The 14772-nt window shown below is 50.1% G+C and overlaps 1 protein-coding gene across 1 annotated transcript in view; it reads right to left on the bottom strand.

The window, feature by feature from the left end:
* Positions 1–209: 209 nt before the first annotated feature.
* The window catches only part of slc16a10 (solute carrier family 16 member 10), a 37171-nt gene continuing 22608 nt past the window's right edge, over positions 210–14772 (bottom strand). Inside the window, exons 2-6 of the mRNA XM_079254994.1 lie at positions 11915–12059; positions 11062–11485; positions 2429–2572; positions 1246–1474; positions 210–449 (exon numbers count right to left, since the gene is read on the bottom strand). Coding sequence (XP_079111120.1) covers positions 226–449; positions 1246–1474; positions 2429–2572; positions 11062–11485; positions 11915–12059 — 1166 coding nt within the window. The 3' untranslated portion in view covers positions 210–225. The remainder of the gene's footprint in view (positions 450–1245; positions 1475–2428; positions 2573–11061; positions 11486–11914; positions 12060–14772) is intronic.

Below are 14772 nucleotides of genomic sequence, written 5' to 3' on the forward strand. Positions count from 1 at the left end.
GTTGGGGGATGTCGGGGGGATACCGGAAGACACCGGGGAATGCCAGAGGACGCCAGAGGATGCCGCAGCTCCAGGCAGCAGCTTCATGGAGGTACAACAAACATTCTGGTTTGTTCAATTTTCTGCATAGTTCCTCAGGATCACATTCATGTTTCACTTCAACAAAATGAGTTTGATATGTTTCATTGCTTTGGATTTAGTCCTTCTGAGGCCCGTTCTCATTGGTTAGAGGACAGAATCCCCCATTTTGTTTTTAGTCTCTTCCTGAGGCCTGTCGTGCTCGATCATCTTCTCCACAGCGTCCTGTCCCTTGGTCTCCTCCTTTTCTCTCCTCCTGCGCCTGGCCTCCACCCAGGGGATGAGACACAGCAGCAAGCCTCCGACGATGGGGGGGACACCCGCCAGGTAGAAGGCCACATCGTAGCTACCCAGTTTGTCTCTGAGGTAACCTGCAGACAGGACAGAAAACACAGCAACGTCTGAATGTGAGGAGCTGAAAAACACCTCTCTGGACCATCAGCTTCCAGGATGCTGACAAGAGATGGAGTTCCCCGAAACGCCAAGCCAATCCTGGATAAGCAGCTTCAGAGGTTTCATGCAGCTCAGACATGTTCAGCATCTGCTTTTTATTCCATTTACATCTGAATCCCGCATAAAGCTGCACGTACACCCAGCCAGCAGCCTGGTTCGGCCTGGTTTGGCCTGGTTCGGCCTACTTCTGGCTCCATGTGGCCCAGAAGTCAGGAGTCCCAACGACACTAAATGAGACACCGTTACAACATACAGCTGGATGACCCTACAGGACAAACGTAACTGTAAAGGATCCAGTATGAAGAGCAGCGTGGAGAGAAACAAGCTTCATAAATCTCATCTGGTCTGACTGATTTCAGACTAAATCTTTAGTTTCTCTTGTTTTCTTTTCTCAGCGAGACACTGAGAAGCTCTGACAGGAAAGTCTGGAGGTGTTTTACGTTGGAAAGCCTAGAAATGTTTTCTTATCTCAGGAAATCTCATCTGGTGGGATTATCTTCCTGCTCTGGCAGATTATTTAATCTGGATTACAGTCTGATTCTTCCCAAACTAAACACTTTTTTAGGACCAGCCAGCTGAAATATGAACACCAGGTGGTGCAAAAGACTGAAGAATATCAATGAAAGGCTCCTTCTGCTCTGATATCTGACATCTTTACAACATAAAATGCAAATTATTGATAGATAATCAGGAGTGTCCTGACTCTCAGGTTACCTGCAATCGGAGGACCGACGACCATGGGGACCGACATGAGGCCCAGCAGGAAGCCGATGGCCTGGGACACGTCGTTGGCCCCGACCAGCTCAAAGGCGATGGGGGCCATGATGCAGATGAAGCAGCCGTCAAACAGACCCATCAACAGGCACACAGCGATCAGCCCGCCGAAGATATTGCACAGGGGGATCATCATGGACATGACGCCGATGACGAAGAAGGAAGATACCTGGAGGGGGGATGTATCAGCTCATTAACTGGGGAGGAGAGCATGGATGCTCGAAGGTCCGACACCGATGGAGCTGTTCAAAGTCCCAGACACATCATTCCACGAAGGACCACCTCCCTCCCGCAGCGGTGGACCACCTCCCTCCCGCAGGAGTGGACCACCTCCCTCCCGCAGCGGTGGACCACCTCCCTCCCGCAGCGGTGGACCACCTCCCTCCCGCAGCGGTGGACCACCTCCCTCCCGCAGGAGTGGACCACCTCCCTCCCATCATTTACAGCACAGGTGTCAAACTCTGGTCCTCGAGGACCAGTATCCTGCAGGTTTTTGTTGTCTCCATGCTCCAACACACCTGACCAAAATTCATTAATAAGTTGACAAGAAGTCGCTGGATCCATTTGATTTGAATCAGCTGCGTTGGTCGAGGGAAACAACAAAAACCTGCAGGATACCGGCCCTCGAGGCCTGGAGTTTGACACCCTTGAATACAGATATGTTTACAACTGTCACCTAAATAACTAGAAACTGAGAAACTGGAAAAATAGAAACTATAAAAAGTCATTTTCCAAACCGACTGGTCCAGTTCAGGGAAGATGGAGTTCATCCCAGCAAGAGGCAGGCGAGAGGCACGCTGGACAGGCCGCCATCCATCACACAAAGACTAACAAACATTCACACATACTCAGGGACAGCTAAGCTAACACGCATGTCTTCGGAAGGTGGGAGGAGGCCGGAGTACCCGGAGAAAACCAACGATTATGGGGAGAACATGCAAACTCCACTCATTTAAGACCTTCAGTCATTATAAAAACACTTCAAACCAACAGCAGCCTTGAATCTTAGCATCTCCATGTTACCCAACAGTCCCATGATGATTCTGATGCTGTCTCAGAGCGTCTCACTGCTCAGAAGCTCTGCTTTCAGATGGAAGTCCTGCTCATTCCAGGCCAAACTCACCTGCAGGAACACTTTGTTGACTCCTTTCACGTAATCTGCAACCCTGCCAAAGATGAGTCTGCCGACTCCAGACGTGATGCCGATGCACATGAGCAGAACCTCCTTATTGGTTTCTGGGCCAAAACGCTCCTCCACATGTTTCATCTGAGAAGAGAGCAGAAGTAGCATAAATCTCATACGTGGAAGTGTCAACCAGAAGATCAGCAGTGATCAGGATGAGTGTGAAGATGACCAGCTACTCTGATCGCTTTGCTTCTGAAAGGAGAAATTATTTTCCCGTTTGGAAGCTCTGCAGCTGCTGAGAATGTGCATGACTGAGTCCTGGAGCATGCAGTTTGCTACAACATGATGAAGAACCACATTCTGCTGGGTTACATGGCTGAGGAAGAGGAGGGTGCTGCTGCTGGACTGGCCTGCAGGCGTGTTGTTCGTCCTCCATATGATCCAGCTGCTGTTGTGTGATCAGGTCCAGATCAGTCGCTCAGCTGACACGGAAAGCCGTGCACGTCTGAATGAGGATGAGGTACAAGCTTCATCATTCAGAAGAAATGACGTCCCACCTGCAGGTCATGTGCAGGACATCATCCCAGCCCTCCACATTTCTCTCTTCTTCATGTTTCTGTCATTGTTGCTGCTCGTGATCGCTGTTCTCCCCCTCAGACCATCAGAAAAGCAGCCCAGATGTTTGTTTCACAGATTATCTGCTATGTACCCCCCCTCCATCCACCCCCTCCCCAAGCTGAGACCTGGAGCCTGAAAGACTGAAAGAGGCCTGCTGTGTAGAGTCCGTCCAGCTATTTCCACCTCCAGGCAGACTGCAGCAGCTCAAAGGGCCTGTGTGTCTGCAGCCCCTCCTCCCCCCCGTCCAAGTCCAGCATCCGTCCGCATCGACCTCTGGATGACTTCTAATCTTCATCAATGTACAACAACATGCTCTGTAGTCAGCAGCATCCTGCTCAGAGGGGGTCCCCGTCTCCCTGAAGCAGCGCTGCAACCGTCCATACATCAGCAGAGTAACTCATGATGCCCACACTGTTCTGATCCCCGGAGAGGAGATTCCCCAGAGGCCAGATGTTCCCCATGTTCCTGCAGCACTTCCTGGTCTCTACAGCAGCAGCTTTAACTTCCTCTTTCATCACTGCATCTTCCTGCCCGATGGTTCAATTTCTGCTGGATTTTTACTGTTAAAATACCAGATCCTGTCCACACAAGGACAAGGACCGTACAATACCTGGACCAGGACTGTACCTGGACCAGGACTGTACCTGGACCAGGACTGTACCTGGAGCAGGACTGTACCTGGACCAGGACTGTACCTGGACCAGGACTGTACCTGGAGCAGGACTGTACCTGGACCAGGACTGTACCTGGAGCAGGACTGTACCTGGAGCAGGACTGTACCTGGAGCAGGACCATACCTGGACCAGGACTGTACCTGGAGCAGGACCATACCTGGACCAGGACTGTACCTGGACCAGGACTGTACCTGGACCAGGACCATACCTGGACCAGGACTGTACCTGGACCAGGACCATACCTGGACCAGGACTGTACCTGGAGCAAGACTGTACCTGGACCAGGACTGTACCTGGAGCAGGACCGTACCTGGAGCAGGACTGTACCTGGACCAGGACTATACCTGGAGCAGGACCATACCTGGACCAGGACTGTACCTGGACCAGGACTATACCTGGAGCAGGACCGTACCTGGAGCAGGACTGTACCTGGAGCAGGACTGTACCTGGAGCAGGACTGTACCTGGAGCAGGACTGTACCTGGACCAGGACTATACCTGGACCAGGACTGTACCTGGACCAGGACTGTACCTGGAGCAGGACTGTACCTGGACCAGGACTGTACCTGGACCAGGACCATACCTGGACCAGGACTGTACCTGGAGCAGGACTGTACCTGGAGCAGGACCGTACCTGGAGCAGGACCATACCTGGACCAGGACTGTACCTGGACCAGGACTGTACCTGGACCAGGACTGTACCTGGAGCAGGACCATACCTGGAGCAAGACTGTACCTGGAGCAGGACTGTACCTGGAGCAGGACTGTACCTGGAGCAGGACCGTACCTGGAGCAGGACTGTACCTGGACCAGGACTGTACCTGGAGCAGGACTGTACCTGGAGCAGGACTGTACCTGGAGCAGGACCGTACCTGGAGCAGGACTGTACCTGGAGCAGGACTGTACCTGGAGCAGGACTGTACCTGGACCAGGACTGTACCTGGACCAGGACTGTACCTGGAGCAGGACCATACCTGGAGCAAGACTGTACCTGGAGCAGGACTGTACCTGGAGCAGGACTGTACCTGGAGCAGGACCGTACCTGGAGCAGGACTGTACCTGGAGCAGGACTGTACCTGGACCAGGACTGTACCTGGAGCAGGACCGTACCTGGAGCAGGACTGTACCTGGACCAGGACTGTACCTGGAGCAGGACCGTACCTGGACCAGGACTGTACCTGGAGCAGGACTGTACCTGGAGCAGGACTGTACCTGGAGCAGGACTGTACCTGGAGCAGGACCGTACCTGGACCAGGACTATACCTGGACCAGGACTGTACCTGGAGCAGGACTGTACCTGGAGCAGGACCGTACCTGGAGCAGGACCGTACCTGGAGCAGGACTGTACCAATATACCTGGACCAGGACTGTACCTGGAGCAGGACTGTACCTGGAGCAGGACCGTACCTGGAGCAGGACCGTACCTGGACCAGGACTGTACCTGGAGCAGGACCGTACCTGGACCAGGACTGTACCTGGAGCAGGACTGTACCTGGAGCAGGACTGTACCAATATACCTTGACCAGGACTGTACCTGGAGCAGGACTGTACCTGGAGCAGGACTGTACCTGGAGCAGGACCGTACCTGGAGCAGGACCGTACCTGGAGCAGGACTGTACCAATATACCTGGACCAGGACTGTACCTGGAGCAGGACTGTACCTGGAGCAGGACTGTACCTGGAGCAGGACCGTACCTGGAGCAGGACCGTACCTGGAGCAGGACTGTACCAATATACCTGGACCAGGACTGTACCTGGAGCAGGACTGTACCTGGAGCAGGACTGTACCAATATACCTTGACCAGGACCGTACCTGGACCAGGACTGTACCTGGAGCAGGACCGTACCTGGAGCAGGACTGTACCTGGAGCAGGACTGTACCTGGACCAGGACTGTACCAATATACCTGGACCAGGACTGTACCTGGAGCAGGACCGTACCTGGACCAGGACTGTACCTGGAGCAGGACTGTACCTGGAGCAGGACTGTACCAATATACCTTGACCAGGACCGTACCTGGACCAGGACTGTACCTGGAGCAGGACCGTACCTGGAGCAGGACTGTACCTGGAGCAGGACTGTACCTGGACCAGGACTGTACCAATATACCTTGACCAGGACCATAACTGGAGCAGGACTGTACCTGGAGCAGGACCGTACCTGGACCAGGACCGTACCTGGAGCAGGACCGTACCTGGAGCAGGACTATACCTGGAGCAGGACTGTACCTGGACCAGGACTGTACCTGGACCAGGACTGTACCTGGACCAGGACTATACCTGGACCAGGACTGTACCTGGAGCAGGACTGTACCTGGACCAGGACTGTACCAATATACCTTGACCAGGACCATAACTGGACCAGGACTGTACCTGGAGCAGGACTATACCTGGAGCAGGACTGTACCTGGACCAGGACTGTACCTGGACCAGGACTGTACCTGGAGCAGGACTGTACCTGGAGCAGGACTGTACCTGGACCAGGACTGTACCTGGAGCAGGACTGTACCTGGAGCAGGACTGTACCTGGACCAGGACTGTACCTGGAGCAGGACTGTACCTGGAGCAGGACTGTACCTGGACCAGGACTGTACCTGGAGCAGGACTGTACCTGGACCAGGACTGTACCTGGACCAGGACTGTACCTGGACCAGGACTATACCTGGACCAGGACTGTACCTGGACCAGGACTATACCTGGACCAGGACTGTACCTGGAGCAGGACTGTACCTGGACCAGGACTGTACCTGGACCAGGACTGTACCTGGACCAGGACTGTACCTGGACCAGGACTATACCTGGACCAGGACTGTACCTGGAGCAGGACTGTACCTGGAGCAGGACTGTACCTGGAGCAGGACTGTACCTGGAGCAGGACTGTACCTGGAGCAGGACTGTACCTGGACCAGGACTGTACCTGGAGCAGGACTGTACCTGGAGCAGGACCGTACCTGGACCAGGACCGTACCTGGAGCAGGACTGTACCTGGAGCAGGACCGTACCTGGAGCAGGACTGTACCTGGACCAGGACTGTACCTGGAGCAGGACTATACCTGGACCAGGACTGTACCTGGAGCAGGACTGTACCTGGAGCAGGACTGTACCTGGACCAGGACTGTACCTGGAGCAGGACTGTACCTGGACCAGGACTGTACCTGGAGCAGGACTGTACCTGGAGCAGGACCGTACCTGGACCAGGACTGTACCTGGACCAGGACTGTACCTGGAGCAGGACTGTACCTGGACCAGGACTGTACCTGGACCAGGACTGTACCTGGAGCAGGACTGTACCTGGAGCAGGACTGTACCAATATACCTGGACCAGGACTGTACCTGGAGCAGGACTGTACCTGGAGCAGGACCGTACCTGGAGCAGGACCGTACCTGGACCAGGACTGTACCTGGAGCAGGACCGTACCTGGACCAGGACTGTACCTGGAGCAGGACTGTACCTGGAGCAGGACTGTACCAATATACCTTGACCAGGACCGTACCTGGACCAGGACTGTACCTGGAGCAGGACCGTACCTGGAGCAGGACTGTACCTGGAGCAGGACTGTACCTGGACCAGGACTGTACCTGGAGCAGGACTGTACCTGGAGCAGGACCGTACCTGGACCAGGACTGTACCTGGACCAGGACTGTACCTGGAGCAGGACTGTACCTGGACCAGGACTGTACCTGGACCAGGACTGTACCTGGAGCAGGACTGTACCTGGACCAGGACTGTACCTGGAGCAGGACTGTACCTGGACCAGGACTGTACTTATACCTGGACCGGTTTCATGGTCTTGGGCTGAAAATGGTCTTTCCCAGCGGTCTCTGAACGCATCTTTCATCAGGACTGATTGCTGATGCTTTTGACTAAACTGTCAAAATCCGAAATGTCAGATGAAAATATCAATCCTGTTATCTGATTTTTCAGTCTTCATGGTTTAATTCTTGGCATTTGGGCGGAAATATAGAACCCTGTGTTTCAGAAACTTCCTGTCTTGGTTAAATTCTTTCCTGAACTTTATCAGGATGACATGAAAAGATCCTTTTTGGAGACAGTTTTCTTTACAACAGATTAATCCAGATCAAGTTTGTCATTATTTAATTTGCATCCTTTATTAATCCCAACAGCAGTTTTTTTTTCTTTAATTACAGATGATGATAAATGATTTAATCAAAATATTTATTCTGTTAAAGGATGTTATTTACGTTGATAAAACAATGCAAACTGGTTTTTCTTAAAATACAGATAACGTCTTAGTTCTTTTCCATGATCTGGGATTAAATGTCTACAGCTGACATGGATTATTCTGTGTGAGATGACATGCTAGTTTTGCTTTATAAATAAACTGAGATTAAATAATAAACATTTATACTAATAAATACTTTTAGTTCAGAGGAAAACCTGAGTGAAAACGTAGGTTGTTGTGAAATCACTGGCAGGATGCAGCTTTCAGTGCAACACACTTCCAAATGCTGTGGTTAGTGTGTGTGTGCGTGTGTGTGTGTGTGGTTAGGGAATTTTCCCTTTCGGAGCCCCTCTCTGCTCAGGGTGTTTAACGGTCGTTGAGCACGGAGCCATCACACCTCAGCCCTGCAGGTGAGCCTCTGGTTTGGCTGCATGTGCAGGAAGGAAGATCTGTGGCGATAAGATCCAACTTTCTGATACTCTTTCACATGTTGCTGGAGATGCAGAACCACGCCTGATTTTCCTTATCAGAGTAAACACAACCATATCTGAAGGCCAATGTCTTCTCGCGGACCAGCAGCAGAGTGTCCCAGAGTGGACTTTCACCATTCAGACATCAAATGTAAGCTGTTGGGGAGAGGAAGGCTGCTCCTGCAGCTTGGGTGAGGCTTTCTTTTCAAGAAAACACACACACACACACACAACTCCCCTTCCTCTTTTGCTGAAGTGTTTTCGTCCCTCTTCTTTCCATGCAGCGTCTCCAGGCGTGGGCTGGACATCAGTGTGTGTTCTTCAGCTTGACATGAACAAAGTGTTTGGACTGCGAGCGTTACGAGGCCGCTGTGGCGTCCCAGTCTGAGTAGCAGACACTGGAGAAGTGTTGTGGAAACTCCAGCTGGGATTCCTGCTTCCAGTAACATAGTCACCATGTCCAAACAAACAGTCTCCCCCTGAGTCGGTCCAACACGTCCCGCCTCCACTGCGTTTGCTCCACAGTCACTGCATCTCGTCTTACAGGAGAAATAAAACCAGTTCAGGGAATCCAGCAGCAGTTTACAGAGCTGGGTCTGGGTTGAATCTGTCTTCTCCATGTGGCAGCGCTTCAAATGTCTGCATGTGACACGAGCCGGTAAACATCTTTCAACCCTAAATGTTAGAGGTCAGACGGCAACAAAACCAAAGACTGAACATGTAAACTACAACAACATGGGATTTATTCTTAAAAAATCCCAAATCTCTCCAAATATCAGGGAACCGGGGTACAGACGGCAACTGGCAAACTGGGAATTTAATGGTTTTCACTCTAGAAGTTCCAGAGTCCAGCCATTTGTCTTTTCTACCTTCACGGCCAAAGGGCAGCCAAACACTCAGGTGTGAACGGACACTATCGTTCTGTAAATGAGGCAGTTACTCGTGCAAAGGAAACTAATGAGTGTGTTGTAACGATGTTGAGGTTTAGAGCTGCGATGAAACATTCTGTCACATCGTTTTCCAACCAGATTAGAAGCTAAACAACGTCAGGCTTGGGATTTCTAGCACATGAAACATCCACATGCTTCTCACATGGCAAGCCCTCCCTGTGTTTTGTGCTGATTTAAAAAATACAATTATTGGTCCGTTTCTCAGAAAGACGTCCTGTGATCCACTCCAGCTGCCACCACGATTTGGACTCAGCGGTTGAGAAAATGATGGATAGTTAGAAAGAAACGTTCAAAATAGAAATCCTATCTAACCTGCTGAACTTTGTCAACTTGCTTCTGGTGTTTCAGCAGTCACACAACACAACGTTGCACAAAGATCGAGTCTGGAAAAGGCTTTTCTGGAAGGACGGGGATTTTCTCCCATGTGAAAGCAGGCTGACTGTATCGGACAGATTTTGAACTCAAACCATTTCACATGAGAGCGAAATAAAGGTTACATGAAAAATGTGGGAAGTGGCCAAAAACTGATCGGCCATTTGTGATGACGAAACGATCCAGTGCGTTCTGAAAGCCTCTTCCGTAACCAGGAGAAAAGTTCTCAGCAGAAACCGGAGGCTTCCGGAGCGTCCATGTCCGACAATCAGTCAGGAACCGGACCCTTGTTGGTCTGTGACAGGCTGGTCTGGCAGGTGATGGCTGCTTTTACAAATGAAAGGAGTCCAGTTGGAGGACGTTGGGAAAGAAAAATGAGTCGGTGGTTCAAGTTGGAACAAACAATAATTCCGGAGCACTGAAGAAAACAGAAATGTCCAGGTCACATGACGGTGAAAAACTCGCTCATGAAACTGCTCTGACTTTTATATCCCTGAAAAGTGAAGGACATCTTGAGAGCTACAAGGGCTGAATGAAAAATCCAGGTTTCTACAGAAAGCTGTGAGATTACGACAGACGTGTCAGAATCAACATGTTTTACTGTGCAGAGTAAATTCACCTGGAAAACAGCAGAACATGTCAATTTCATCTCCTAAAAGAAAACCTGCATGAGTTGTCTCAACTGGGATTAGAGCTGAGCGATACGACCAAAACCTCACATCCCGATATATCTCATCTTATATCCCCATAACGACATACATAACCGTATAAACTGTGTAATGTTGAGTCAGTCATCAGTTATGTGTCAGATGTTGCTAGGCAACAGCAGCGGTGATCTCCTTCCATCCGGGGGAACTATGGCCGTATGACGTTCCACAGGTAAATACCTGCTGCAGCGTTTGGAGTTTATTCTGAGCTTTCTCCTCCACTTGACGCTGCTTTTGCTGCTTTTGCTGGTTGACTCTATTCTTTATTCTGTATTCTTTATCTTGATTCCTGTTCAGGTGATAAAATGAGTTAGTTGTTTCGGAGTCCGTTGTTGGGACGGTGAGCTAGTCTGTTGTTGGTTGCACGTGAGTCTTTTTACATCCAAACCGCATCCAGACAGAAATTTCCCTCTTTTAGGAACAAGCTCATCAGTTTTGGTCGGCTGCTCATCTTTTAGTGAATTATCCTCTGAAACACGTCTGCTGCCGTCTTCCTACATGTTGGTTTATGTAAAGTGTGTCTTGATGTAAAATACTGGAGTAAAGCAGCTTATCGTGGCGTAAACGATAGAGCCTTGTATGAAACGATGGACATTTTCTATCGTACAGATGATATATGTCGACATATCCACCAACAACTGGATGTATGAGACTCACCAGGTGAACGTAGGGTACGAAGTAGCCGTAGAGGGCTGCAGGAATGCCGAAGGCCCAGATGCGGTATCCCACAGACCTCCAGATGTTGACATTGAAGACCTGATTGATCCGTGATTTTCCAGTTTGAAGGTTTGGTGGTTTAGCAGGCAGCAGGGGTTTGTAGGAGAAGCCGGCCACCATCAGCACGAACATGAGGATGCAGAGGACCCGCATGGTGTTCTGGAGGCCTATGTTCTCCAGGAGGCCTGACAGAACAAAGGGCAGCGTGATGGTGAAGAAGCTGCTGCCAGCCGTCACGATGCCGTTCACCAGACCCAGACGCTTTTTGAAGTAGTGGCCGAGGATGACCAGGCTGGGCTGGTAGGCGAAGGAGCAGCCGCAGGCAAACACGATGCCGTAGGTGAAGTACATGAGGCCCAGAGACCTGGAGGGCGAGGAAGAACAGGTGATGTTCCATTTTAATCTCGACTCAAACAGAAAACCAAAACAGGACTTTATCATTAAATCTTCAAAAATGTTCAGAAAGCTGCTTCTCAGAGTTTGGTGGAGTCACATGACCTGTCAGCCTGCCCAGGTTTCTGTAAGTCTGTCCAACAAGCAGCAGATAAACAGCTGTTCCGGTATTTATTTAACATGATAACATGGGAACACAGAGCTGCAAACCCCGGCTTCATTTCCTCACAAGTCGGACAGATTCTAGGTGATCATTCCCGACACAGAACGTAGGAAGCAAAACAAGCGGAAGCTGCGACATTCCCAAAGGCGGAGTTGTTCTGTTAGAGGCTGAAGCAATAATACCAGACAGACGGACGGACGGGGAGACACCAGGCTGGTGGCTTATTGTTTTCCTTACCTGACGAAGGAACTGGCCAGCAGGCCCACCAAACCCACAGCAGCCCCGCCCACAGCGGTCACCCTGCAGCCCAATTTGTCGGTGAAGACGCTGACGATGGGGGAGCAGAAGAAGATCATGCCCATGGAGAGGGAGCCCACCCACGCTGCAGGAGACACAAGCAGAGAAGAAGGAATGAGACGAGCTGGACATCATCGTCCCACTTCCACTATACTAAAGTTACAGCGGTGCTGCAGCAAGACTGCTGTTCTTCTGTCCACACACACACACACACACACACACACACACACACACACACACATTCACCCAATCCTTTATTACAAAGGATAGGATAAAACAGATTTACATTTTATAAACACTAACATGACATTTCTGACCCACCAACTCATAATTCACCAATAAACAACCCACCCAAGAAATAAGATAGACTGCAAATACTGAATCCACGGAATCAATATTTTCTGATCAAACCTGTGATTTACAGCCCCGACTCTGACCGGGATAACTAGTTGGTATTTACAGCCCCGACTCTGACCGGGATAACTAGTTGGTATTTACAGCCCCGACTCTGACCGGGATAACTAGTTGGTATTTACAGCCCCGACTCTGACCGGGATAACTAGTTGGTATTTACAGCCCCGACTCTGACCGGGATAACTAGTTGGTATTTACAGTCCCGACTCTGACCGGGATAACTAGTTGGTATTTACAGTCCCGACTCTGACCGGGATAACTAGTTGGTATTTACAGCCCTGACTCTGACCGGGATAACTAGTTGGTATTTACAGCCCCGACTCTGACCGGGATAACTAGTTGGTATTTACAGCCCCGACTCTGACCGGGATAACTAGTTGGTATTTACAGCCCAGACTCTGACCGGGATAACTAGTTGGTATTTACAGCCCCGACTCTGACCAGGATAACTAGTTGGTATTTACAGCTTCGACTCTGACCGGGATAACTAGTTGGTATTTACAGCCCAGACTCTGACCGGGATAACTAGTTGGTATTTACAGCCCCGACTCTGACCGGGATAACTAGTTGGTATTTACAGCCCCGACTCTGACCGGGATAACTAGTTGGTATTTACAGCTTCGACTCTGACCGGGATAACTAGTTGGTATTTACAGCCCCGACTCTGACCGGGATAACTAGTTGGTATTTACAGCCCCGACTCTGACCGGGATAACTAGTTGGTATTTACAGTCCCGACTCTGACCGGGATAACTAGTTGGTATTTACAGTCCCGACTCTGACCGGGATAACTAGTTGGTATTTACAGCCCCGACTCTGACCAGGATAACTAGTTGGTATTTACAGCTTCGACTCTGACCAGGATAACTAGTTGGTATTTACAGCCCCGACTCTGACCAGGATAACTAGTTGGTATTTACAGCCCCGACTCTGACCAGGATAACTAGTTGGTATTTACAGCCCCAACTCTGACCAGGATAACTAGTTGGTATTTACAGCTTCGACTCTGACCAGGATAACTAGTTGGTATTTACAGCCCGACTCTGACCAGGATGACTAGTTGGTATTTACAGCTTCGACTCTGACCAGGATAACTAGTTGGTATTTACAGTCCCGACTCTGACCAGGATAACTAGTTGGTATTTACAGCTTCGACTCTGACCAGGATAACTAGTTGGTATTTACAGCCCGACTCTGACCAGGATGACTAGTTGGTATTTACAGCTTCGACTCTGACCAGGATAACTAGTTGGTATTTACAGTCCCGACTCTGACCAGGATAACTAGTTGGCATTTACAGCTTCGACTCTGACCAGGATAACTAGTTGGTATTTACAGCTTCGACTCTGACCAGGATAACTAGTTGGTATTTACAGCCCCGACTCTGTCCAGGATAACTAGTTTGTATTTACAGCCCGACTCTGACCAGGATAACTAGTTGGTATTTACAGCCCCGACTCTGACCAGGATAACTAGTTTAAATATGGAGAACTCACATGCACCAGGAGAACCTGGAGAGAAGCAGAAGTCTTCATACAAACTACAGTGTGGTCAAAGATAGAAGAACTCAGCCCAAGTGTTACAGATGTGTCTGGTTCCATCACCAGTCATTGCTTAAAGTGGAACTATTCTGTGCATTTCAGGCTAATTTATTTTTATTTCTGAGACCAGAAGGGCTGGGATTGATGGAGTTATTGTCACAAATGGCTTTATTTACTTCAGACCGACCCTCTCCGTAGGCTGTCAGATCAGCCTGCGGGCAAAACGAGTGGATTGAGACTCTTCCGCATTAAGCCCCGCCTCCCGCCACTGCACTACATCGGGAGCGCGCACTGCACCTGCTTTTGCCGTCATTGTAACATCTCAACAACAGAAGGATTAGGCTGATATGAACTCAATAAAAAAACAAACTACAATGTCAACACATAGCATCCAGCCCTACATGTTGGAACCTGAATCAGAGCCTGAAAACGAAGTGGAAAACAGCAACCCACAGCAACGAATGCAGCAGGATGTCTCTCTTTGGAAAACTCACCAGCCATCGTTGGAAATAACTTTATCCCACGTTTTCCACCCGCCTGATGTATTTGTACATGCCCTTGTTAACCAGTAGAAGGTAACCAATCACCGAACCTTATCCCCCGGGACGTCACAAGGATTTCCAAGTAGAAAAAAACTCTAAAACGACATTTTTCGTTACCATGGAAACCAAACGGAGAGCGTGCTGGAACTCAAACTCAAACATGCGTTTAGGTGATAAAAAACAGTGCCGTTCACATGTCTGATGAGGATTCAACACAGTAACACTGTAGAAAGCTCAGAAAACTCTAAAAACCAGAATAGCACCCCTTTAATGGTTCATCTGGATGGTAATGAAAGGGTAA

Source organism: Telmatherina bonti, assembly GCF_933228915.1.
Source record: "Telmatherina bonti genome assembly, chromosome: 16".
Classification (NCBI taxonomy): Eukaryota; Metazoa; Chordata; class Actinopteri; order Atheriniformes; family Telmatherinidae; genus Telmatherina; species Telmatherina bonti.